We start from the raw sequence: 26,481 nt of genomic DNA on the forward strand, positions 1-26,481 counted from the left end.
TTTTAAGTTAGTTCTATTTTCAATTGTTTTTCTGAATACACCAACTTTTTATGAGTAGTCTATAGTTATTCGTCTAGTCGTAGTAGTCTATAGATACAGAGTATATTATGCGGGTGGTAATATATTAGTTTGTTCTTGTTCGTGAAATCACAATCATTAATTAACGATTGCCTTGATATTTTATCTAAACCGTCATGGCGAGTCGATACTGGAATCTTTTTTTCCAGTCTCATAAATATTGAATAACGTTATTCGATCAAACGCCAAAATAACGCTTGGTTACGTCACATTAAACCTATGTGCTGGCGAAAACAAGTGCGTTACTGGAATCCCCTAATTCGATACTACGGTTTCGCGTCACGAGATTTCCAGCGAAACTAGATTCTCGCTGTCCAGCACGATGTGCGGTGGAGACGTGGCTATAAAAACGTCGATTGCTCTACTGCATTAAGGGTTAGTGCATTGTAAAGTTTGGAACAACTCATGAAAAATAAGATTTTTGAGACGTAGCAGATAGTACAAGTTACAGACTAAAATGTGGCAGCAGAAATGTTTACCGATGGTAGAAATGCATGCTTTTCAGAATTCAAAACTGAGGGAATGTGACGACATAAATCGATTTTATTCTGAATTATATAGGCGTACAATCTTTAAGATTAACTTTACGTGTTAGGTATTTAGGAAGTTGTTTTATTTATCCAAACTCGCTGCAAGCAATCAACAAGATGGAACGGCGACGACCAAGCGACTTACTCTTCACTCAAACCAGCATCTCACCAAACTTCTCGAACGGACAAAATATCAACAACGTGGTGGAACAAATCCGTCGAAATCCGCAACTGGCCGAATCCTTTCAACCGCTGGAGATTGCCCAGGATAGATACAACCACAGATGGTACTGCAATGACAACAGGAGATTGTACATGTTTAGAGCGTTGGAGAGACTCCATTGCATCACATATGTCACAGTAAGTTTGATTATTTTGCTCATATCTAGTCATAACCGGTGATTTTGCCTTCTAAATGATCTATGGTTGGTGACATAGGTGGGCAGTACCGCGGTACTATAGTACCGAATTACTGTACCGCGGTAGTTTTTTCAGTACCGACACCGGTACTGAAAATTTCAGTCGGTTCCGGTACTCGGTACTTTTTACGTGATTATTTCAAAATTTTAATAAGTATGTTTTCAAAAATACACGTTAATTAATTCTTAATATTAATTTTAGCATTTATTGATCTTTTATAATCTAGGAATGTCAAGTAAAATTGCAAGCGATTAACGTCACATATGTTTTGACCTGGAGTAACCTTTACCGGGGGCATAGTGGTGACAAATATTGCATTTGCAACATCTTTTACAGAAAAATTACCGACAAAGTACCGACTACCAAATTATTTTTTGAAAATAGTATCAAATACCGGAACCGTCGGTACAGTTTTTGCTAAGTACCGGTACCGTTACCGACGATACTTTCAAAGTACCGACTGCCCACCTCTGGTTCGTGAACAGCAGGGGTGTGGATGTTGTGTCTGTTGTTAAATTTAAAGAATCGCGTCACTCAATAAGTTGTATGAACCATACTTGATGTTGCAAATTATTTAGAACAACTCTGTAGAACAGACTATAGTTACTGTTTGCAGTCATGTAGCGAGATGTCGTATCAGCTCATACTTGCTGGTGCTGTCATATGTCAAGATCACCTGAAACTTATTAACATTGACATAGCATCAGCCACCAAGACCTGATATTTAATCATTAGATTGTTTGGATCCAGTTGCTCTTGTAACTGATTGTTTCTGTACAGACCAGAGTGGGGCACATCCGCCCAAAACCCGCCGAAGCTGGAGATCAGATCAACGTGCGGGGAGGATTAACTCTTCCTCATTAACGATGACATCACAATAGACTACTACATATTTCGTCTGTGACATCATAATCAACGTCATCATGTTATCAAAACTTTTTTCGCTCTTGCTGTCAAATTTATGCAGTCCAATTGTTGCGTCACACTTAAACGATTAAAACTCTGTCAATATTGTTCTACTTGCTGTGGTAAGATTTTGTGTATTGTATGTCATAGCTTCTTTGTGTTATGAGAGAAACCAGCGTATTCCACGTCGTACCTTTTTTGTGCTGTGTATGACGTAAGTCAGACAATGTGTATTTTGAATGTGTGCAGCCTTATAGCTCATTTACACCAGAAAACAAAATAAAATTCTATACATTGTATGCTACAAACTTTTGGAGACTTTGTCGTCTGCGTGAACAGGAAGACAGCGGTGGGAAAACCGCGATTGATATAGCGTCGGCTGAAATGAGTTATTGTTATCTATAGCATAGAACTATGGAACGCCAACGCCGCAAAAATAGCAAAATGTTAAATTGAATGGGAACTTTGCAAATTATGTTTTGTTTTCATAATTTGATTGGAAGGTTTTGAAACGTAATTTTATAGATTCAAATCACGAAACAACAAGCCAAACGCCAAAGCCGGCATTCAAACGGGCTTTTCTGTGATTGCTGTTGCACGATTCATATGCCAATTTTCAAAATGGTTTCGCAACATTTACAATTACACCACAGTTTTATAAACTTGATTTTTTAAATCAAACCACGACATTTTAAGTCAGATATAACAACTGCAAAGCAAACTGGCTGTTGGCAAGTTACAATGCCTAATGGCAAATGGTATTTTCTTTAATCGGATTGCAGTTTTGTTAATCACATGTCGGTTTTTTGAATCATGTAACTTATACCATGAATTATAAAATGGCCAAATGATTGGAAATTAGTCTTCGTGAATTAAAAATGGGCGAACCAATTTGCAAAATACATACGTGATTAAACAAACATGCATTCCTAAAAGCACTAAATGATTCTATAAAAGTACGTATGAATCACATAACGTCTTCATGAATTGCCAAGTATAGATGGATCGGCAAATGTATAGATGATTTGCCAAAAGTGCATGAATCGCCAAATGTACATGATTCGACAAATGTATGCGTGAATCGCCAAATGTACATGATTCGGTAAATGCATGCATGAATCGCCAAATGTACGTGATTCGGTAAATGTATGCGTGAATCGCCAAATGTACGTGATTCGACAAATGTATGCGTGAATCGCCAAATGTACGTGATTCGATGAATGTATGCGTGAATCGCCAAATGTACGTGATTCGATGAATGTATGCGTGAATCGCCAAATGTACGTGAATCGCCAAATGTACGTGAATCGACAAATGTATGGATGGTTCGTTGTTAAAGTGCGCCGCGCCAAGTGTGCAAAAATGTCTCTATTGGGTAAAAAAAATGTCTCTCTTGGGGATACCAAGAAGAAAAAGGGATTTTGAGAGAAGACAAAGTTTTCTGAATAGCCTATGTTTCGGGCAGGCCGAAAGTTACCGTGTACCGTCAGTGCAAAATACTTTGCGATCAGCAATAAGCGTAAGCTTAGTTTTGTTCGCAATGAAGAATGGGATGTTTCTTTAGAAGTTATTTCAACACAACACGCGTTAGGTTATGTTCTACAGTCGACTCCGCTTAATTCGGACACTTTGGTTCCGCTCACTTTTGGCCGAATTAAGCGGAAAATCGATTGTTCGTTTCATGGTCATGCGTAAAGACAAACAACGCATTTAAAATACTGCAGTGTTGCGTAATAAATGAATTGCACCTGTGCTATACTGCAGTAATTGGCACTGATCGCATAAAACACACAAGAGTACGAGTAAATGAGTACGCATAAAACGCACATTCCGAGCCGCTTCCTCTCTGTCTTTAAACCTCGTCCACGAAGCATAGTCTCTTCACGTTGTTCACGCAGATTTGCATCATTTTTCTGCCAATCTTGCAAAGTACGTTTTGATACCAACGCAGCTAAATGACGAACTGTCAAGGAAGCGTCGTCATTTTTTTCTTCGTTTACTTTAGTGAGCAATTTCACTTTTTCTTCTAAATTTTTCTGTACCATTCTGTTCTACAAGATGGTCGCAATGGTACCGAAGTAAAAGCGACTATGAAGCTGGCACGGCGTTATATGAATTCATTGTCGATTGTTATCGCATCAATCGTCATTGTTTCACCATAATCACTCATAATGCAATTGAATCTTGTCTTAAAACGAACGAAGTAGGCCTACTGTTTATTGTGTCATAACCTAATGATGGAATTGCGAACCTGTGTCCGAATTAAGCGGAGAATTGTCCGAATTAACGGGAGTTTTTTTACGTTCAATTTTTACTTTTGTTCCGTTCCCGAGCATTTTGACCGAATAAAGCGCTTGTCCGGGTTATCCGGTGTCCGAATTAAGCGGATTCGACTGTATTTGAAATGTGATTATTAGGGCAACCAAAAGTCAATATGGTCAATTTTTTTTACCTGCTCAGAATGCTATGAAACAAGCACAAAACAAATTTCAGCTTTGTACGACGTGTGGTATAGAAGTTATTAGGTGAGACAAAGTCAAAATGTTACGTTAGGTCAAAATACGGTCAAATTGTTTCGTTAGGTCTTTTTTTTAGGTCAAAATCTATTAAACTTGTAATTTTGTAACCATTTTGTAATATTATTCTTCCGTTTTTCTCTTTTCTTGTACCGCAAACAATTCCAGTCCCGCAAATTTTACTTAGAACCAAAGCCACAAAGAGAGGGAAGGCTTTTCAGCGCGTTTGGTGGCGTCACGATGTGACGTCATTGCATTTGAAACTGCAAGTTGTCAATCTTAATACGCAGAAACGAAAAAAAAGTCAACACTAGAAAAGCATTTTGTCATTTTTAAATGCAGCTTTAGATTAGAAAGTTGCTGTAGACCGTGTAGAGACTATCAGTATAGCGTTTTTCAAAATGAGATGAAAATTTAAAATTTTTAGGTCAAAATTTGCAAATTTTAAGGTCAAAATTTAAAAATTTTAGGTCAAAAAACTGGTTGCCCTAGTGATTATTAAGCCGGGCCAGTACTGCAGTGCTGTGGTAGGCTGGTATATCCTATTCAGGCCAGTCTTTCAAGAGCGCCTTTTAGCGTTTTATTAAGCAGCACATGAGGTTGGTTGGGTTAATTTCATTTTGCAGTCAGAATTGCAGACCTGAATGGAAAGGAATACCACAGCACTGCAGTACTGGCCCGGCTTAATAATCACATTTCAAATAGAACATAACCTAGCGCGTGTAGTGTTGAAATAACTTCTAAAGAAACATCCCATTCTTCATTGCGAACAAAACTAAGCTTACGCTTATTGCTGATCGCAAAGTATTTTGCACTGACGGTACACGGTAACTTTCGGCCTGCCCGAAACATAGGCTATTCAGAAAACTTGGTCTTCTCTCAAAATCCCTTTTTCTTCTTGGTATCCCCAAGAGAGACATTTTTTTTACCCAATAGAGACATTTTTGCACACTTGGCGCGGCGCACTCTAACAACGAACCATCCATACATTTGTCGATTCATGTACATTTGGCGATTCATGCATACATTTGGCGAATCACGTACATTTGGCGATTCACGCATACATTCATCGAATCACGTACATTTGGCGATTCACGCATACATTTGGCGATTCACGCATACATTTGGCGAATCACGTACATTTGGCGATTCACGCATACATTCATCGAATCACGTACATTTGGCGATTCACGCATACATTTGGCGATTCACGCATACATTTGGCGATTCACGCATACATTTGTCCAATCACGTACATTTGGCGATTCACGCATACATTTGTCGATTCACGTACATTTGGCGATTCACGCATACATTTGGCGATTCACGCATACATTTGTCGAATCACGTACATTTGGCGATTCACGCATGCATTTGTCGAATCATGTACATTTGGCGATTCATGCACTTTTGGCAAATCATCTATACATTTGCCGATCCATCTATACTTGGCAATTCATGAAGACGTTATGTGATTCATACGTACTTTTATAGAATCATTTAGTGCTTTTAGGAATGCATGTTTGTTTAATCACGTATGTATTTTGCAAATTGGTTCGCCCATTTTTAATTCACGAAGACTAATTTCCAATCATTTGGCCATTTTATAATTCATGGTATAAGTTACATGATTCAAAAAACCGACATGTGATTAACAAAACTGCAATCCGATTAAAGAAAATACCATTTGCCATTAGGCATTGTAACTTGCCAACAGCCAGTTTGCTTTGCAGTTGTTATATCTGACTTAAAATGTCGTGGTTTGATTTAAAAAATCAAGTTTATAAAACTGTGGTGTAATTGTAAATGTTGCGAAACCATTTTGATAATTGGCATATGAATCGTGCAACAGCAATCACAGAAAAGCCCGTTTGAATGCCGGTTTTGACGTTTGGCTTGTTGTTTCGTGATTTGAATCTATAAAATTACGTTTCAAAACCTTCCAATCAAATTATGAAAACAAAACATAATTTGCAAAGTTCCCATTCCAATTAACACTTTTCTATTTTTGCGGCGTTGGCGTTCCATATAGAACGTGTTGTAAATGCGAGTGTCGGATAATTTGTCGCATTGAACGTTGAAACCCAAGCAGAGTCTGAAACAACTCAAACGAATACGCTTTTTGCAAAGATTAAATGGGACGATTAAATGGGACAAGGCTTTAGATTCCATTTGTGATATATTTCTAAAATTTTAACATATCATAAAACCTGTTACAGTCTTGCTAAGGCGCCCATGGATCAGTCACGCTTTGTATGAAGCCGTTAAAGTGGAGATGAAAATACGGTGCCATAAATTTAGGCTGTCTAGTAATTAACACTGGGTGGTTCTTACCACACAAGCAGTTTCCGTTGGAATGAAACTGAAATATCGACCCCTCTAATATGATTTGGAAGTTTGTAGAGTTGGGATATTGTATTGAAATGTATTTAAACTGTTGGGTGCATTTGTAGATTGTTGGTTTGATTACAACGACTTCGAGTGAAGTAGGTTTTTTGTGGTATGGTCCATAAAATGTAGTTGATCTAAAACCAGCAAAAAAAATTGGTAAAGGTATTGATAAAACAAACCAGCGACTAGGTTTGGTTTAAGTATAAGTTTGCTTAAGTTATAGTTTCTGCGTCTGAGTTTGTCGGCAGACTCGGCACAATGACACGGCCATATCATTCAAAACTTCAAGTGTTGTCGTCATCATTTTTCGGTTTTACATTTGTTTGAGGCAAATACGGGACGTTGCCAGTTATTGCTGATGACTGAAATACCAACGACAAGAAAAACGTGACAAATTTCCGAAGTGAAGTCGCGCCCTGAAGTGAGATGTGTGGTGTGGTATGACTCATACAACTCAGAAAACTTCGGTAAACAATTACGACATTACGTGTTTGCGTTTCAATTGATCTCGTCGTTTGTTCGGGAAATCCCCTCAAGTTAAACAGTCGTCTGAGTTATAGTATAAAGTGTAAATATTAAAACTGAAATATGATTTAGGAAATGTGCAGTGGCCTGCTAAAGCGATTTCAATCTCGCATTTTTGTTTTAACTATAAAAAGCCCTTGTCCATGCAAGAACAATTACAATATCAAGCGGGTTTCAGAAATACACTTACAAGATCGTTTATGTCGAATGCAAGCAATTCCAGAATTACTGCACTTACCCTATAAGCAGTGTAAACTATGTTTTCAGTCGTGGCTTATATTTTAAGCTCACTTTATTATTTTCGGCAGCGTATGTGGAAGAATTTAATTGTTTCAGTTCCAGCCGCGTCGACTCTAAATTGTGTAAATTTGTTTTTTCAAACTTTCAGGCATTTATTATTTGAAATATTTGATTAAATTTTGTTTTGAAATCTTCTGTCAAAGTCATGGAGCGACGCGATAGACCAAGTGACTTGCTCTTCACACAGACCGACATTTCCCCAACTTTCATCAACGGACAAAACATCAACGAAATGGTGGAAAAAATTCGTCGAAATCCGCAACTGGCCGAATCTTTTCAACCGCTGGAGATAGTACCGGACAAAATCAACCTCAGATGGTACTGCAACGATAACAGAAGATTGTACATGTTTAGAGCGTTGGAGAGAGCGAATTGCATCACCCATGTCAGGGTGAGACTGATAGCGGTTTGAAGAGTTTAGCTAAAAGTGGTTTTAGTTTGTTTCTGGACATTAATGGACATCTTATAACGACGTTAACTCATGTCTGCAAAATGTTGATGTTTGTATCATTTCAATATTATGTGAATGCAACGACAGCCAATAAGGTAAAATACCATTTCTTATTGCAGACAAAAGTGGGACGTATTCGACCAAAATCTAAGAAAGCCGGGAATCGAATCAAAGTCCGAAACGGAATCACTCTTATGCATTGACAAAGTCGTCAAACTGACTCGTGATCTATAACCATTAAATGTTTCTAATTTTTCAGTCTTATTTGACACTTTTCAGTTACTGTTCAGTTCAGTTTTGTCTTTTCATATTTAATGTCCTGGTACTTGCGTGTGGTGTTTAATTATGTATATTGTAATCTTTATATTGTTTTTAAATTAACTCGCGCAAGTAGGCCTATTAGTTACAGCATGTCATCACTCATCACATAATATGCTATATAAAGAAACATTGAAAAACACATTTCTTGAATTCTTTTATGCTGATTTTTTTCGTGAACAGCATTCATTCTATTTTGACGTCCAAACCCGAATCGCGGTTTCTTCCGCTAAATACGACTTCTTTCATCTGCAAAACCACAACGTTTTACCAGTACGTGTAAAAATTTGTATTATAGTCTACGTTTGTCGTGTAAACCAATAAAAACAATACGTTCATCTAAACGGCTGCTATACATATATACAAACGATTGTTAACGTAAATTTTCAGCTCACGTTTAAAATAGGAGCGTGATGAACTTTTTCCACTTCTTTGAACACATAGAGGCTTCTGTTATTACGACAATACCATTTGCCATCTGATGGATCTTTTGCGATCTCTAGCGGAAGGAAGCGGGCGAGTGAAATGTTCAACTTCATTTCTTCGACAACTTTCTGCAGCTGTTTTCCTCGAAAGTAACCATGACTGAAACGGGATTTTATAGAGCACTGAGTATAATTTATTTCGCTTGCTTGCCGAGGTTTGTCCATGATGCATTACAGTTAGTCTAGTTAGCAAATGTATCTCGTTTTGCTGTAACAGAAAAGTTAAAAAATACAATGTTGTATAAAATCTCTACAATATTTCTGGTTTACGTAGTACATGTCCATCATAGTAGGATACTATATCACCATTCAGTTCATCATTTTGACGTGTAAATGTTTACTTCACACTAGAGCAGGCTGCGCAATGAATTGGAATGCACGCCAAAGGCAATAGTGATGACGCAACATATACAAATACAGTCAAAGCAAAGGAACCAAATAAACATACATGATCTTGTTAATATTATCTTGAGAAGCAGCATGTTTTAACACGTCAAATACCGTCTGCTGAGTTTAACCGACAATAACTGAATTGATGCAATAATTTCTTGAAATTATGTCAGTAAAATTTGACACGATAATCGACACACTTCGCATAATCTACATTACAAACCTGCTCTTCTAACCGTTTGCTTTCAAGTGGAATTGAAAACGATTTCCGAAAGTCTTTCGTTATCAACTTGATAAGGAAACACAATCAAACCGATTTTATACAGGTTGTATAAGAATGACGTCACTCGGTAAACATGACGCGAGATTTGTTTAATGTTCAATAAACAATTTTCAGGTTGTTTATGACCTCATTAATAAAGGTTGTATTGACGGCTGGTTTTTAAACGTCAAGTAAAAGCGTTGCCGCCTATTTTCTGTCTTTTTTCTGCTCTCTGCTGAAACAAAACTACTTGACTTATGAATAAACATGTGATTGTTATAAACGGGCATATTCTGTATTCCCATGAAAATAAATCCCCAGTCATGAAAATAATATTCCATCCGAATCAATAAAATTCGTAAATTATTATTATACGAGGTAGCAAGTTTGATAAGCTTTCATTTAAATTGTTTGTGAAATGTAGTTGTGATTGTGAATGTGAGTTATCCCAAATCAACAAATGCATCCCTGTCTGTCTATTTGACCAAGCATCTCAAGAAACGATAAGCACAAAACATATTTGTTGGCGTATTAACGCAACATGATTGTTTAGTGACGTCAATACAAACAAAATGTTTCTATTTCTACCTAGTCAACAAAAAAATCCCAAACAAAACAGTGACAATGAGAAACACACCTCTCATCGCTTATTTGGGGAAACCCCTTAAGTGAAACTGATGTCTCAAATTTCCCATCAGTATTTGCAGTTTGGGTTCATATTTGTCTAACCGCCTACTGACAAACTAAACGTGATTTTAATCTCGCTGTTTCAGAAACTATAAAAGGCAGTTTTCATTATTTCAAGCAATCAGAAGTGCATCGGCAGTGGAAGTTTGATGCGGAATAAAATAGACTAATGAGTTTGTGTTTGCATTTATTGTATTTTGTAGCATATATCTAGTGCAGGCTACTCTATAATGACTTTTTTTATTATTAAAATACAGGTCGTAGCAGACAAACTGAAGCTGATAGAAAATAATTTTTTATTTAAAAGTTAAAAACAAAAACTGTCCTACTTTATACATGATATGATATGATATGATATGATATGATATGATATGATATGATATGATATGATATGATATGATATGATATGATATGATAGCATTAGCTGTGGCAAAGTTTAAATTTCTTCTGTCTCAACTCTGAGTTAAATTAATTATTTTTAATTTTCCAGGCGTTTTTTATCTGAAACTGTTTTTTTATCGATTGTTTTTAAACTTGCTTTCAACGTCATCATGGAGCGACGCGATATACCAAGTGACTTGCTTTTCACACAGACCGACATTTCGCCAACTTTCACCAACGGGCAAAACATCAACGAAATGGTGGAACAAATCCGTCGAAATCCGCAACTGGCCGAATCGTTTCAACCGCTGGAGATTGCCCAGGATAGATACAACCGCAGATGGTACTGCAATGACAACAGGAGACTGTACATGTTTAGAGCGTTGGAGAGACTCCATTGCATCACCCATGTCAAGGTAAGACCAATACTATTTTGTAGAGACCGGTTAAAATTGCGTTTTACGTCCGTAACGTTCCATGGTTGCTTGAAACCCAATATTTTGCAATAGGTCAGGTTGGTCAATAATGAAATTAAAGATTTGTTGCTGCATAGTTTTGGCAGTAATACAAGAACTTGCTTATGTTTATTTATGGTTAGTTATACAGCATTTTAAAGATCATAAATGAAAATAGTTATTACGTTGGTGTGACGACAGCTCATTGAAATGACAGAATATTTTATTAAAGACAAAAGTGGGACACATTCGGAAGAAAACTGACAAAGCTGGAAACCAGATCAAAGTTCGAAGAGGAGAAACTCTTCCGCATTGATGAAGACATCAAATTGTTTTGATATCTATAGCTAACTAATTATAGATCTGTCCCTAACTTTTTGTTATCTCTTCGGTTAATCAATCTCTCTAATTTTTTCGGTCCTAATTGACACATGTATAAGTAATACTTTGTGTTGTTGTGCTTTTTGTGTTTGATGTCTTTGTGTTTGATGACGTAATTTTTGATTTCTTTACAAAGTGGCTCGGATAGTATATAACCATTGCATGCAATTATAACAAAATGCTAAGAAAGAAAACTAAAAAGTACCAAAGCATGCTTGTATTTTAGAATTTTTTTATCCTTTATCGATTATATAAAAGCAAAACGGTTAATGGAAAAAATGTTTTTAAAGTTAAAGTTATTGAACATAATTTATTATATGTTGATTTCCAAACCCGAATCACAGCTTCCGCCGCTAAATTTAACTTCTTTCATCTGCAAAAAGACTTGATTTTTGCAAAACGTGTTTAAAATATACGTCTATATCTTTGCCGTGTATATTAAGTTGTTGGCGTGGATATTAAAAATTGATAAATTAATCTAAACAACAACTATACAAGCGATTTTTGTCATAAATTTTAAACTCACGTTAGAAGCGGGCAAGTGAAATGTTCAACTTTATTTTTTCGACAACTTTCTGTAGCTGTTTGCTTCGGAAATAGCCATGACTGAAGCGGGGCTTTATAAAACACTGAGTGTAACTTATTTCGCTTGCTTGACGAGGCTTGTCCATGAAGCACTACAGTTAGTCTAGTTAGTATCTCATTCTACTGTAACAGAAAAACCCAGAAATGCATCAAACAACGCTGCATAAAACTCTAGAATACGGATCTAATAGTCTAGTCTAGTCTGGTGGAAGTCTAATGGCCTAATGATCAATCTGAAGAGACTGGAAAAAGAATATTTGTGTTAGTTTAAACAAGATGGAAAAAAATTCGATTTGTAAATAGTTTGTAACATACCATGGCGCATATTTCTTTGCCAGCCTTTACAGATGGCTTTAGTTTTGAATCGGGTTTTGATGGGGAAATGTCATTGTCATGTACGCAAGAATTAGCAATATGCGTACATGCAAAAAATTCATGAATCTTTATGGAGTGCTGCGATAGTTACCTGTTTTTTTTGTATGTTCAATAGTAATCGTGGAATAATATTTCGGGTTTTACCGTAATAAATAACTGAGTTGCAAAAACAACAAATTTATCTTGATTGGTTAAGCTCTCTTATACTCCTACGAATGTTTAACGACAGTTTAACAGGCGCGTAAAGAAGCCGTGTATGCTGAAATTTAGCGATGTCCATGATTTTGTTGAACATTCTACGTAATGGATAAAAATAATGTGTTAAACCAATCAGAGGCCAGCATGGCCTTTGTTGTTTTTCAGTGCGGGAATTACCCTAGAAATGGTAGCGTTAGAAACTTCCAGGTCGTATGTTTAGGCTAGTCTAAATTGTAGGTAAAAATTGATAAAATTTGCATTTTTTGGCCCAAAATTGCAGTCTTGACTTTAACGTTCCATTGCAAGAATTAAAGATATGTAATTTTATTAGGATTTCATGAAATAACAGTCTAAGGCATACTAAAGTGACCTACAAAATTTCAGGGAGCCCTATGCGGGATTTTTCAATTAATTGCGTTTTATAATTTCTGAAACAACGACACAAATAAAATCCTTTATAGTTTCTTAATAAAATACTTTATATTTTCTGAAACAACGAGATTAAAATCGCGTTTAATTTGTCAGTAGGCGGTTAGACAAATATAAACCCAAACTGCAAACACTGATGGAAAATTTGAGAAAATATTTTCACTTAAGGGGTTTTCCCAAATAAGCGAGTAGAGGTATGTCACTCATAGTTACTGCGGTGATTTTATATTGTTGCGATAGTGAGTTATTCCAAATCAACAAAAATATCCATCCAAAACATATATGTTGACTTATTAGCCCGGCCTGTTTGTTTAGTGACGTCAATGCAATCAAAATGTTTCTATTTCTACCAAGACCACGAAAATTTCTCAAACAAAGCAGTGACAATGAGTAACACACCTCTCCTCACTTATTTGGGGACACCCCTTAAATGAAACTGATGTTTCAAATTTCCCATCAGTATTTGCAGTTTGGGTTTATATTTGTCTAACCGCCTACTGACAAACTAAACGTGATTTTAATCTCGTTGTTTCAGAAATTATAAAAGGCGGTATTCATTATTCCAAGCGATCAGATCTGCATCGGCAGTGGAGCTTGATGTAAAGAATAATAAGACAAGGAGTTGTTTTCTACATTTACTTTATACCGGTAACTACAGTACTCTAATACTTTAAAATACAAATAGGCCTTGTATTAGAATTAGATGAACTGAAGCTGACAGAAGATAAATCTGTAGGCCTAAAGTCTGAAAACAGAAAATGTTCTAATGCGCAATCTATGACGTATATAGCCTACTTCCATTAAAGCTAGATCCCCAGAAAGATTTCCGTCGAGTTAGTTTTTGTTTACTTGTACAGGCTTATGCGCAGGGTTGCCATCGGTCTGAACTCAAAAATAAGGACGAACAGAAAACTAAAGAAGAATACTACCTTAAACAGTGCGCAACAGGAGAAGGCAATCAATGTACCAAAAACGAAAAAACGAGATACTATTTGCATGTTGTCATTTGTATACCTTTGGTACAAAATAGTATACTAAAGGTGTCAAAATGCCCAAAATACGAACCTCTGCCCTAAAAATAAGACGAAAATAAGGACGCAAGTGAACATAAGGACATTTCTTAGAAAAAAGGACAAAAATATTTTCTAAGACACGGACCTTCAAATGAAGGACAAATCTTAGAAATAAGGACGGTATGGCAACCCTGCTTATGCGTCTAATTGTATAAGTTAAGTTTAGGAGCGTTCAAGTAGGTAAGCTAGCCAAGTTAAACAAACCTAAAACTCTTTAGCAAACCAGTTTGAATGGACTAAGTTTAAACACATCTAATCGCAATGTTGTATTGGCATTATTACGCGTTTTGTAAATACAGTATATGTGAACTGTAAAACTGTTCCAGAATTTGTTTTGTGCTTCTTGTGCTTAATCAGTAAAGTGCGGTTAATATGGAATGTGAATGTAGACCAAGCGAGCTGCTTTTCACTCAAACCACAATCAGCTCAACCTTTACTAACGGAACGAGTATTCATGATTTGATTGATAAAATAAAGAGAGAGCGTGAGTACGACAGCGGTTTACTGCCGCTAGAAGTCGCCAGAGATCGTTACGACGGCGAACTCTACTGCAACAACAACAGAAGGTTGTATCTGTTCAGAGTGCTGGAGAAAGAGGGATACATTTCCAAGATAAGGGTAATTGTATAAAGTTCTTGTAGACAAACCATAAATATTATCTTCAATTTAGGTTGTGTTTTAAATTGTTTTTGGCTCCACTTTGTTTGGGAGACCATTGGTGATTGCTTAAAGCCAAAAACTGTTTGAACTATAAAAGAAATTTCTCATAAAAAATTGGATGTTAAAAAACTTTGTTTACCATTTCAGGTGAAGGTGGTGAATTCTGTTCGACCAAAAGCAGCGGAAACAGGACACCGCATCAGGTTTCGTGATGGGACACCGATTCGAAATTACTAGCTTCGGAACTTTTACTTTATTTCTTTTCTTTTGCTTAATCTTCAAATCTAATTATCAGCAAGCTTTTTTATGATACTTTTTTATTCTGTAATTTTCAAATTTAATCAATGGTGATATGTTCTGAAAATAAAAAGTAAATTCTGAAATTAAATCTGAAGTAGTTTGCAAAATAAACAGTGGGAACCTTGTTATTTATATTTTAACCGCAACGCTGGGTCGCAAATGTAGACTTCCACTTCTAGCGTCTATTAACTTGACGAATTGCAAAGGCTGATTTGCCTTCATAGATTGCTCACGAATAGAAGCGCCACTAAATCTTAATTTTAACATTCAGCAAATCAAAAATTGAAACCGACCTTTTAAATGGATTTATTAAAGTGGTGTTTGCTGTACGTGCGCACGAAACTGTTTGAAATAAGAACACAAAAGATCATACAAAATCGTGTTATAACTTAAGAAAAATGTCCATCGAAAATAACTGATTTTGGGTTGCGAGATACTTGTGTGGCACTGACTGCCACAATATAATGGCGTAACATCTGAACCAAAATAATTTCCTTTAGTGATAATTTTCTGCACATGTACTTCCAAACAAAGAGGTTAAAGACAAGGGCATTGTTATTGCTTTACTAATTTTCAAAAATTTTAATTCTGACTTCAAACATTTGCCATAAAGTGTCGTCCGCAGCGGTCCGCAAACCCCAGTCGCAAGGCCCAGAGTTGCGTTTTGATGTTTACACCAACAGCGAAGTGCAGTTTGGTTAAGTTGCTGTCGTGTAGGACTCTAGTTGCCAGTGTTGTACCAATATGTTGGTTGAATCAGGCGACGTATGCGAAAAAAACTGAGTTTTTTTATTTGTTTACCGTATATTTCAATGATTAGGCTTTTGCTTATCATAGAGAATGTTAGCTAGACTTACCGGTGCGGCAGTTGTCGACGCGTGCAAAGACGCAAATTTTGGCGTGCACTGAAGCCTCAATTCTTTATTTATTATAAATTGTCGTTCAAACAATCAATTTCCCTTCATTTATTATAAATTAGCCTGAAATTAAAAAATGAGACGTGCACATTGATGAACCTCCTGCACGTATTTGGCACACTTTCCACTATAGCTTATGTTTAATTTAAACCTAAAAACGTTTCGTAACCTAGGTCTGCTGGCCCATTCAGTTACGAAAACTAAATCAGTATATTATGACAAAAATACACAATTTGTAAATAATGTATATTGTACAATCTGTATGTATATTTAAGCTTACAAAATGCTGTCATAATTGTGTATCAATCAATAAGCGGTTAGACTATCACGCCATCGATTACCAATATGCAATATATAGTATTAGGCAGCTGCTTGAATAAACATCATGCATGGTACAAAGACTAGGCTGATATCATCATCTATTGCACGTTACCATGTGTTGATGATGGTACTTTTCCGTCTCTTGTTATATTTGCAACCTCTGCCATACTTACACTTTCACTCCACTGTCTTATGTTGCCTGTCCTGTATATTCTTTGTCTTCTTTTTGGTCCTAGTTCTATGCAAGCTTCTTTAAAGACTTTTTCCAAATCTTGTTGATGTGTAGAATCTAAGTTCATTTTGCTTTATATATATATGAAAGATTTTGTCCGTTAGACTTAATTTGTATAGCACCCTTTTATTTGCTTTTGTTTTTAGTCTGACGTCCAACAATTTCTGCTTCATTATTCTTGCATGCATTGCCTACCTATTAATTCCTAGACACGTTTTTCAGCTTTGTATTTTCTCATTTTCATGCTAACTCATCATGCTATACTTGTTAGCATTTCTCATGCATGCTTTATTGAGTTGTTTTTATATTGGTACTAACTTGGTTGTGGTTTTAACAATTCACTCATAGATATCTGTTGATGCAGCCACTAGTTGTTAATGTTTACGTTTTCCACTCAAACAATCAGTGCGAAAACAAAATGTTATATCTGTTTCTGCTTTCACAAGTACTAAGCTTTGCATTAATTGCATCTGCCACATGGAGGTGAGCATTCTAACATCATTGTACTGTTTGCTATGAGATGTCTTCAATAAATAAACAGTAACTTTCAGGTTCTCTCCACAAGGGCTTCCCCCATTTCATTTTTTAGACCTTGACCAAGGCATCAAATATTTCTGGCCTTCTGCTGACAACCTTCACATCTATGGGATTGACCAAAATAATTTTAACTGGACAATCCCTGACGATTGCCAGTCACAGGACTTAGACAACGGTATCATATTAAGTTGCAAAAGAAATGGAAAGTACCAGATTGGCATTGATCAGGTTTGGCAATGATTTATAATTTATCTGTGATGTACTTAATGCATATTATTGTGTTTTTAAACTTAATATACCAGGCCAGTTGCACTAACTGTGGTCAAGATGGTGTTGCTGTTATAAGAGTAGAGGAAGCCCCAGATTGCTACTTATGGAGCATAATGCCAGTTCAAAAAGGAATTAATCAGAAATTACAGGTCACCTAAACCTAATGCAATAACTACCGTTAATTACTGTCCTGTCTAAATCAAACTAAAAGAAATCAGAAGATGTATAGCAAGTGTATGATGCGAAGGATACAGAATGCTTTAACTTGTTTGCATATATATTCTTGATGAAGATTTATGTGGTTCCAAGGCGTAATTGGAAACAGGCCATTGAATCACGCACCTCGTCAATTTATACAAGAATATTTCATGCACACGGCGAACAACCCATCTTAAAGACGGTTGCTAACACCGAATTCACAATAGGTGATTTTGCTAGCACTGGTTTAACTTGACCAACTGAAAACGAATAATGTAAGATCTCTATTCTGCGGTTTAGTGAGTACTGAATACAACACAAGCTCTGATATGTGGGAGATAGAAGTCCCTTCAGATGAGTTGCGTTGGTCAGCTTATGTGAAGGTGTCATCGCTGCATGTATCTCCTGTACTTGGCTGTTCCATATTTACAACATTTGTATTTATCAAAGAAACTCAGAAAATGCTAGCACCTACACCACCAGGTATTATAGAATTCTGAGATAAGAAATTGTCTATATGTGTCAGGAATATTAACCTGTTTTCAATAGAAGTAATAAAGTTTTCATAGCCAAGATTTTTGCTTGAATTAAACCAAGTTCACCCGCAATGTTGTTGCACACGACACAGCATACAACTCTAAGATCGTTTCAAAAATGAATAATTAAGAAGCAACTGTTAGTTCATTTTCATGTCTGAAAATTTGAAGAGCCGTTGGAACATACTAGTGGTTGTTTGTGGATGTTAGATGCAACAATTTCCCTACTTTAGTATTCAGACTTTTGAGTTATATAGAAATCATCCAGTGCTTACATTTAGTTACAGATTTTTTTGTTTAGAGCATGCCGGGCTGTGCTAAGCTGAGTGATGCATTTTCTTTTCTACTTGATTTGTTCCTACTGTATTCACTCGCATCTACACTTTTGCATATCATGTGTGATTTTTCCAGAACCAGTCATTTTGCTGAAAGGTGAAAATGACATGATTGGCAGGATATATTATCACTCCTGTTTTCCTCATCGCGCAGTGATGATAACACAGGATCGTGTCTTGTTCACAGACGATGAATTTTCTTCCACCAATAATCTCACAATTAGTAGCCAGCTCTCACAGAATCACGGTATACCATTTGGTTGTTTTATTTGCGTAAACTACCTTATGATGATACTTACCAAGATATTACAAATATGAAGCCAAATGCACCACTCTTGACACTTACAGTTATTTTTCACAGGCAACACAATATCAGACGTCGCTTTCACTGTAAGCGATCTTATTATTTTAATACAAGGAAAGGTGTTTGGGATGACATTGCTTGAGGGGAGAATGAGATTTCAGGTTTTTTGAAATGTTTAATCACATTTTTAAACCAAAAACAATTATAGCTTAATGTTGCAAGCATCAGTCAGTTTAATATCTTGTCAATCGGTTTATCAAAAGCAGTCAGCCTAGAACCACAATAGTTGTGCAAGAGAATCATGAATTGAGAGGTTATTTTAACTCTGACACCATATAAAATGTCTTCACCCTGACTTTGACCTACATAGAACTTTTTTATTGATATGACACTTCAAAGATTATCATGATGTAACCTGTTACTCATCAACAATCTTTTGATTTCAGATGATTGTGATTAACAACACCAATGATGAATTAGTCGGAGTGACAGGCATGCCAGTGTGCTTCATGAGCCCAAACCTAACCAACCCAATAACGTGGGAAAACAATCTCATATTAGCATGGTCAACCGACTATGTCTATTTAAATGATGGTGTGGGTATTTTCAACAGCAGCAAGTGGAAGCGATTGTCATTTAATCAACAATTTCCAGGTAGTTCAGTTTTTTTGTGAGGAATTACCAGCAATAAGTCGTATCATTGCATTAGTTCATTATATATATTATGTTTATTAAATTTTAATTTCAAATCTTTAAACAACACACAGACGGCTTTTACATTTACAGCTGGAATAATTATCTTTATTATATTACCCTAAGTTCTATTTTAGCAGGTGCTCTGATAAGAAAAGTTAAGTTATCAAACACTCCAGGCACACTTGCACTTACCATCAACCACCAGGGATGGTTGAAACTTCTGTTGTGTAGATTGTTGGAAAGTTCTCAATTAAATTGCTCCGAAGTAAATCTTCCCATTCAACTATCAACAGGTTGAAGAATCATAAGTTATTTAAAATCGTGTGCTGTTGAGTCAAGGTTTATGTGACAGTGCATTATGTTGGTGAAAGAACCTTGCCCAACGTGTAACTTAGTTGAGGTTTGCAAAGAATTGTTAGTTTGTAGTGATGACTTGTGCTTGCTGCATGTACATCGGGAAGCCTTTCGGTGCCATTACAAAACAAATTTGATTTATTTGAAGATGTGCAAGAAATGGAATTCCTTAACACAGCCAAGTCAAGTTTGATTTTGTGGAACAACAGACACGTGTCCTACATTTATGATACGGGACGTGTCAGTGGAATGTTTGATGATGTTACTTCAGTAAAACGTTTAATCTTAAGCCACGGTGGGTTACGAGGTGTTTTTTGTTGTTCATATGAAGTAATATAGTGAAATTTCAAGCAATAAATGAGAAAAAAACTGTATATTAATTATCAATTTTTGATTAAAAACCCCATGATCTGGGTTAAAATCTGCTGTTTTCTGTTATCATGTTGGCTAGTAACCATTTTTAACCTAAAATTGCTATTAATTTGCTGCATGTTTCTATTATTTATAAGTTGTACATTTCCAATTCAGATCGCACAGCGTGGCTGGTTCAAACCGGTGACAACTTGTTGTATTACGGAAGCGGAAAATGCACAAACGCTACGAGGTTGAGGCTGGTTGATGAGAGCACGAGCAGAAATTTTACTTACAAGTTTCGACAGATTGATAAAGTCCCGCTCAGGATATCTTGGACTCATGAAACTGTCACCGTTGAGGTTGTTTTTAGTTTTTTGTGTTTTCAAACACGTCGGTATGATGACAAAATACAAACTATTAATATTGTTATGTCAGTTTCTGCAATGCCACTTGCTGTTTCTGCAGTCAGTTCCGTTACTTGCATTTTTTTAACTGAAATGATGGTAATTTCATTAATGAATGGTTTTGCATTTTAAGCTGAGAATGTTTTACAGAAAAATTTAGGTCCCATAGCTTTTCACATTTTATTTTGTCGTTTTGGTTATTGCAGGTATACCCTCTATACAAAGAAGTATACTCAGCGTTACAAAACAACAGCAAACACTCAGAATTTTGTGATTACACTCACTACCAGAGCAACCTATACTCCATAGGAGGAAATGTGGTCAACCTTGAAAGCATTGATGATCAAATAATGGTGTTTATTACATCACATAAACCTAATATCAGTCGTTTAAGCTTTTTCACTTGGTTTGGTTCACCAGAACTGGTCATGATAGTATCTGGTATGAGCGAACCATTTTCCAGTGTTGTTGGTATTACATTTTCTGTTGTTTGTTGGTCACCACTGGTATTAAGAAAATCACATTTTGAATGATGTTCTTAGTTTTGTACCACTTCGGCTTATGCTAATAATAACCTTATGTTATTACTGCATTTTATTTTTACTTGTATTTTCAGGTCAATTTCACACTGGTTCATCCAGCATCAACCGATGTTCGAATAAACTTAATTGAAAATGTCAACAACTTAGTTATGACATCACAGATGAGGACATCTCTAACGAGTCTTAAAGTTCCAGGAAGGCCGCTCTTGAGAGTGCAGGTGATTGTCATTTTTGAATGATTCAACCCTGATTGATGACGTTTGTTATACACTCTCGTTTAATTTTCTGTGTCACCTGCTTCTGTGCATTGTATCTATATTCTATCTATCTTAGCGCATGCGATTTTTAACTTGTTTTTCCGCATCAGGAATTATTTCTTCATATGAATGTCTACCAATATGGTTCCAAATTATTTCAACCCATAGTCGATTCAACTCAGGACGACCCGACCAATTACACTGGCCAACAAAGAAAAAATTTTTTTTGAGTGCCAAAGATATTTTGATGGGTTCTGGGTAATTTTGGGCTGCTGAGTCCGAAAATAACATTCGTTTCTTTGAATTGGCTCTAGTTTTTGAGATATCGATATTTTTTATTTTTGACAAGAGAAAAATCGTTAATCGTACTTATGATACTGAATTTTACGTATTGGTTTGCGCAGTTGTATTTAAGAGTTATGAGTTCATCACGAAGAAGCTGTCGCAATGATCCTGACAAGTTTTGTTATATCTGTGGGGAATATATCTTCAAAGACCAAAGGAAAGCTATCACCGATTTTGTGAGGAATGTGTATCTTTCGTATTTTAAAGTGAAGCTTGGTGACCAAGACAAGCCATGGGCACCTCATATTGTCTACAAAGCATGTGTAGAAAGCTTGAGAAAGTGGACTAAAGGTACCCTTAAAAATCTCAAGTTTGGTGTACCGATGGTCTGGAGAGAACCAAAAAGCCATTTTAATGACTGCTACTTCTGTTTGCTAGACCTAAAGGGGTTTAATCGTCGTAAGAAGAATACTTGGAATTACCCAAATTTAGAATCTGCTCGGCGACCTGTGCCTCAATTGGAGGAAGTACCTGTGCCTAAATTTAGTGATTTACCTGACACATCCTTGGAAAATGATGAGTTTCATGAAAAGGTAGAAAGCTCTGCAAGTGACAGCAGTGGAAGTGTGTTCGAAAGCCGTCCATTAATTCTAGAGCCATTCAAGCAGGAGGAGCTGAGCGATCTTATCAGGGATCTCAACTTATCCAAAGAAGCAGCAGAAATTTTGGCATCCCGACTCAAAGACAAAAACTGCCTTGGAACCGGAGCTTCAATAACATTCTACCGTACAAGAGAGAAAGAATTACGTCCGTATTTTAGCCAACAAGATGATCTTGTTTACTGCAAAGACATCGAAGGGCTTCTGCTGAAAATGGGAGTGCCATAATATAGACCTCAAGAGTGGCGCTTATTCATAGACAGTTCGAAAAGGAGTTTGAAATGTGTATTGCTACATAATGGTAACAGTTATGCATCTCTTCCAATTGGCCACTCAACAAAACTAAAAGAAGAGTACAACAACATTAAAACGGTATTACAGAAACTGGATTATGACTCTCACCAATGGTTAATCTGTGTAGACTTGAAGATGGTAAATTTTTTGCTTGGCCAGCAAAGCGGCTATACAAAATACCCATGTTTTATCTGCTTGTGGGATAGCCGAGCGCGCACTGATCACTGGGTGAAGAAAGGGTGGCCACCTAGAGATTCCATGAGAGTAGGTGAAGGTAACATCATAAATGAACCTTTAGTTGCTAGAAAGAAGATCATCATTCCACCGCTGCACATAAAACTTGGTTTGATGAAGCAATTTGTGAAAGCCTTGCCTGCAACTGGGGATTGCTTCAACTATATTTGCAGAACATTTCCTGCTTTGACCATCGAAAAGCTTAAAGCAGGCATTTTTGATGGCCCTCAGATCCGCAAACTCATAAAAGATGTGTGTTTTGTGCAGTCCATGACAGACACAGAGTCTGCTGCTTGGCAATCGTTTGTTTTAGTCACACAGAACTTTCTTGGTAACCGAAAAGCTGAAAATTACCAAGAATTGGTGGAAGATATGCTTTCCAAGTTGAAAGATTTAGGTGTGAAGACGAGTATCAAGGTTCACTATCTCTTCAGCCACTTAGATCGTTTTCCTGCAAACCTTGGTGATCTAAGTGAAGAGCAGGGAGAAAGGTTCCACCAGGACATTAAGGTCATGGAAGAGAGGTATCAGGGCAGGTGGGATGCCCATATGATGGCCGACTACTGTTGGAGTCTCCAACGTGACTGCTTGGCTGCATCACATTCCAGAAAGTCGTACAAAAGAAAATGTATAAGCATCGACTAATTTTTTTGTATTACAGTAGCGGTATATGATTGATTAGCGTGCTTTGACAGCTTACTAAATGTACTTTGAGCGTTACTAAAAGTAGTGTTTGTGCTTTGAAGTCGCCTGTTTTTGCGTTACAAAAATCTGTTGTTTACTGCTAACATCGCCTAAGTTTTATAATTTTTGCTTGATTTTCACATGAAACATGATTCGCGTAAAGAAGGCTCTCTGTGTTAACGATTGCGTCTTTAACAATATCGCATCAGAAATAGAAGAATACTGTATGCACATGCTTGAAAAGACAGATATAGACTCATCAAAGTTGTAGTATAAAGAGAATTTTACCTATGTCAAAATTTGCGTATTTTTAGCACTTTTTGAAACAAAAATATGAAATATCTCAAAAACTAGAGCCAATTCGGAAAAACTAATGCCATTTTTGGATTCAGCGACATAAAAATACCCTAAAACCGTTGAAACTTTCTTGGCACCAAAATGTGTGTTGACTAGTGTTATTGTTCGGGGTTGAATTGAGTGACCACCATAAACACGTGTATTGTTCACTTTAAAGTCGATTCAAGCAATTTTATCCGGAACGTGCAAGAAATCGAATGCAAGTTGTCCAACTGGTATCGCTCTCGTGGAAGCTGAAGCCATCACTGATGATGGGATGGCAGCCTGCTTCCTGCCTGTCAGCCAGGTTGGTCAACAGACTTCTTCGCTGAATATTTTTCTTTCTTTTTTGAGGAACTTCTGTTTATGATCGTTATATAATTACTGTGATTTATTATTATTGCCTTGTTATGTTGTAATTTTTATTTGATGATTATCCTTGGGATCTTAGTGTGACGGTTTTTTATCATGTTTGTTTAGGTTCTCTATGTTAATGTCACGTGTCCAGTTGGGCTTCATATCAGGATAAAGAATGATTCGTAAGTTTTTCAATTTTCGGAATCAAATTTTGGTGAAGTTAAGAAAAACTATGTATACGTATAGCGCTAAAGCATACCCAACCTAAAACCCATAATAGAGGAATAAATGATTATTATATGTAGAAAAAGTAAAATTTTCACCTATACTGTACTGGTATCAGAGTTTTGATAGTTTTTATTTAATTATTTCATAATCTGAACTAGATTAACAGCTTTTGCAAAGGAAATTTATTTTTATATAATTGTTATTATGTAATTTATATTTTGCAACATGATATAATGGTGTGGTGTGATGCAATAAAACTGGAAGCTAGAACTCTATAAACATGACTATCTTACTGTTTTGCAGTGTTTCTGGATGCAATCCTATCTTCTCTGGCCACGGTAAGATTGTTGTTGTTATTCATTTGAACGTTTTGTGTGCTTGTAAATCACAGACCCAAAATTTAGTTGAATGCTTAAATTATTAAAAGTAAAATAAAAGAATTCCATCTTTTTTATCAATGAGATAAGCCATTGCACAACAGCTTTCTTAAACATGTCACCGGTAAGTAAGTCTTTAACATTTCAACCCTTTTGATCTCTATGCAATGTAGACTGCTCATTCACCATCACTGAAGATGAGACGTTCTATCCAACGATCGACTTATACAGGTTCAATGAGTATTTGTACACGTTGGAAGACGACGTTAAATTTGTGGAAACTAACGGAAGGACAGGGTTCGAAATGCACAACAAGAATCTTATGCTCAAGGTTAGAGCAACTGAGCGCGTGCTTAAACTCTCAGAAGTATTTAGATTTTGTTTTCTTTGAACCAAAGATAGAGAATCGCTAAAGGGTATTTCCCAAACGCGAGAACATTTTTATAATGTTACATGCAGTTAAAATTGAATCAGCTAAAAATAATGTAATTATGCGGGACGTGTTTATTGAAGGCCTGTTATCTGTGCTCTCAATTTAAAGAAGTCAACTCAACTTCGGAAATGATTCTTCAGACGGCCCGCAGGTCATTGTTTGACGTCATCTTCATTTAAATAATTTGTGTTGTGAAACTATGCAGGACTAATTTTGTGAGACATTTCTTTAGCCTAGGCCCTAGGCCCTATATGTTAAGGTTAAAATATAAAGCAATTCGGCTCATAGTACATTGTCTGTGCATTCTATATCGCCTTGCTAACCCTGCGTAAGTTCGCTGTAAATGACAATGGTGATGTCTAGTTTGCCACTAATGAAAAATAACTGAAAGTGAAAATTAAACACAAATTAGTAAAAGCAAAATAATGTTGTAAATTATCAGCGTCGACGAGTTAATCGCAAAGTAGTTCTCATATTTCAGCGCTTGCCCGTGCGAGCTTGCTCAATATGATCCATCTCGATGGACTGGGAATATTTCTTTTGAATACGCTGACTCAGCTCCCTCTGGCGCCCCCAACGACTTCGTGTTCAATGTGCAAGTGCTTGGCAACAGGTTAGCTGATGTCTATGCCGTTGAAAGTGAGCAACGTTTTAATCAATTTGGTATTTTATCGTTTCAGTTTTTGTGATCTTCGAATGAGCTTCACCGTACGATTGATACCCGAACCATTGGTGTAAGAGCAATACGATATAAACATTTTGTATTTTATTCACCGAAATTGGAGTTATCGACATCTAACTTAAGTTGCTTTATGACAGCCATAGAAGGCTCAATTACACAACTGTGTACAAGCGTGACGTGGATTTAATCATTTTCTTCCATATAATTATGTCGATGCTGCGTTTATCTATTTATTACGAAATAATAGACATTGATTGTTCTTGCAGGCCTTTCATGTTGTGGGAAATCGTCGTAGTAATCATCTTTATCGTCATCACCCTCGTCGCTCTAGCGATTTCATACCGCAACTATATCATCTACGTGAAAGCGACCAAGGAAAAACTCTCCTGAAACAATATGAATAAAGCCATGCTTCTTACGTAACAAAGGGCAACACTGTGCGTATGTTTCTCTGTGTCTATGATCATTAGGACAATGTTTTTATTGAAGAAAGTTGGAATAGTGTTATGACAAAACGTAACCCGATATTGTTGTGATCACATATAGGCTTAACCTTGGT

At 36.4% G+C, this 26,481-nt stretch overlaps 7 protein-coding genes across 9 annotated transcripts; 6 read left to right on the plus strand and 1 right to left on the minus strand.

The window, feature by feature from the left end:
• Positions 1–632: 632 nt before the first annotated feature.
• LOC143460959 (uncharacterized) lies at positions 633–2,233 on the plus strand. The gene is made up of 2 exons (XM_076958661.1): positions 633–968; positions 1,809–2,233. The coding sequence occupies exons 1-2, from the start codon at positions 726–728 to the stop codon at positions 1,890–1,892; spliced, it is 327 nt and encodes a 108-aa protein (XP_076814776.1). The 5' UTR covers positions 633–725; the 3' UTR covers positions 1,893–2,233.
• A 5,563-nt stretch (positions 2,234–7,796) lies between these two features.
• On the plus strand, positions 7,797–8,367 carry LOC143459768 (uncharacterized). The gene is made up of 2 exons (XM_076957039.1): positions 7,797–8,057; positions 8,237–8,367. The coding sequence occupies exons 1-2, from the start codon at positions 7,812–7,814 to the stop codon at positions 8,318–8,320; spliced, it is 330 nt and encodes a 109-aa protein (XP_076813154.1). The 5' UTR covers positions 7,797–7,811; the 3' UTR covers positions 8,321–8,367.
• Positions 8,368–8,592: 225 nt separating this feature from the next.
• Positions 8,593–9,124, minus strand: LOC143460546 (uncharacterized). Its single transcript, XM_076958104.1, has 2 exons — positions 8,831–9,124; positions 8,593–8,684 (listed from the first exon to the last, which is right to left on the minus strand). The coding sequence occupies exons 1-2, from the start codon at positions 9,083–9,085 to the stop codon at positions 8,622–8,624; spliced, it is 318 nt and encodes a 105-aa protein (XP_076814219.1). The 5' UTR covers positions 9,086–9,124; the 3' UTR covers positions 8,593–8,621.
• Positions 9,125–10,753: 1,629 nt separating this feature from the next.
• On the plus strand, positions 10,754–11,977 carry LOC143459767 (uncharacterized). Its single transcript, XM_076957037.1, has 2 exons — positions 10,754–11,056; positions 11,328–11,977. Exons 1-2 carry the CDS (start codon positions 10,811–10,813, stop codon positions 11,409–11,411), a joined length of 330 nt encoding a protein of 109 aa, XP_076813152.1. The 5' UTR covers positions 10,754–10,810; the 3' UTR covers positions 11,412–11,977.
• A 2,477-nt stretch (positions 11,978–14,454) lies between these two features.
• On the plus strand, positions 14,455–15,178 carry LOC143460312 (uncharacterized). The gene is made up of 2 exons (XM_076957770.1): positions 14,455–14,754; positions 14,944–15,178. The coding sequence occupies exons 1-2, from the start codon at positions 14,509–14,511 to the stop codon at positions 15,031–15,033; spliced, it is 336 nt and encodes a 111-aa protein (XP_076813885.1). The 5' UTR covers positions 14,455–14,508; the 3' UTR covers positions 15,034–15,178.
• A 1,719-nt stretch (positions 15,179–16,897) lies between these two features.
• LOC143460354 (cation channel sperm-associated auxiliary subunit epsilon-like) lies at positions 16,898–26,447 on the plus strand. 2 transcript variants are annotated; one of them, XM_076957827.1, is made up of 21 exons: positions 16,898–17,049; positions 17,118–17,331; positions 17,406–17,522; positions 17,666–17,798; positions 17,872–18,054; positions 18,519–18,689; positions 18,804–18,907; positions 19,193–19,400; positions 19,577–19,735; positions 19,945–20,091; positions 20,325–20,509; positions 20,761–20,907; positions 21,171–21,314; positions 24,024–24,152; positions 24,326–24,384; positions 24,734–24,768; positions 24,981–25,138; positions 25,321–25,391; positions 25,722–25,853; positions 25,921–25,974; positions 26,189–26,447. In XM_076957827.1, the coding sequence occupies exons 1-21, from the start codon at positions 16,925–16,927 to the stop codon at positions 26,310–26,312; spliced, it is 2,799 nt and encodes a 932-aa protein (XP_076813942.1). In that variant the 5' UTR covers positions 16,898–16,924; the 3' UTR covers positions 26,313–26,447. The 2 variants fall into 2 exon arrangements, with proteins under 2 accessions (XP_076813942.1, XP_076813943.1); XM_076957828.1 differs by having other exon boundaries at positions 19,580–19,735.
• On the plus strand, positions 21,554–23,968 carry LOC143461117 (uncharacterized). Of its 2 annotated transcripts, none has more exons than XM_076958905.1 (2): positions 21,554–21,989; positions 22,077–23,968. In XM_076958905.1, exon 2 carries the CDS (start codon positions 22,727–22,729, stop codon positions 23,468–23,470), a length of 744 nt encoding a protein of 247 aa, XP_076815020.1. In that variant the 5' UTR covers positions 21,554–21,989; positions 22,077–22,726; the 3' UTR covers positions 23,471–23,968. Both variants share the same exon structure in this region, with proteins under 2 accessions (XP_076815020.1, XP_076815021.1).
• Positions 26,448–26,481: the final 34 nt, after the last annotated feature.

The sequence above is a fragment of the Clavelina lepadiformis genome, chromosome 5 (assembly GCF_947623445.1).
Source record: "Clavelina lepadiformis chromosome 5, kaClaLepa1.1, whole genome shotgun sequence".
Classification (NCBI taxonomy): domain Eukaryota; kingdom Metazoa; phylum Chordata; class Ascidiacea; order Aplousobranchia; family Clavelinidae; genus Clavelina; species Clavelina lepadiformis.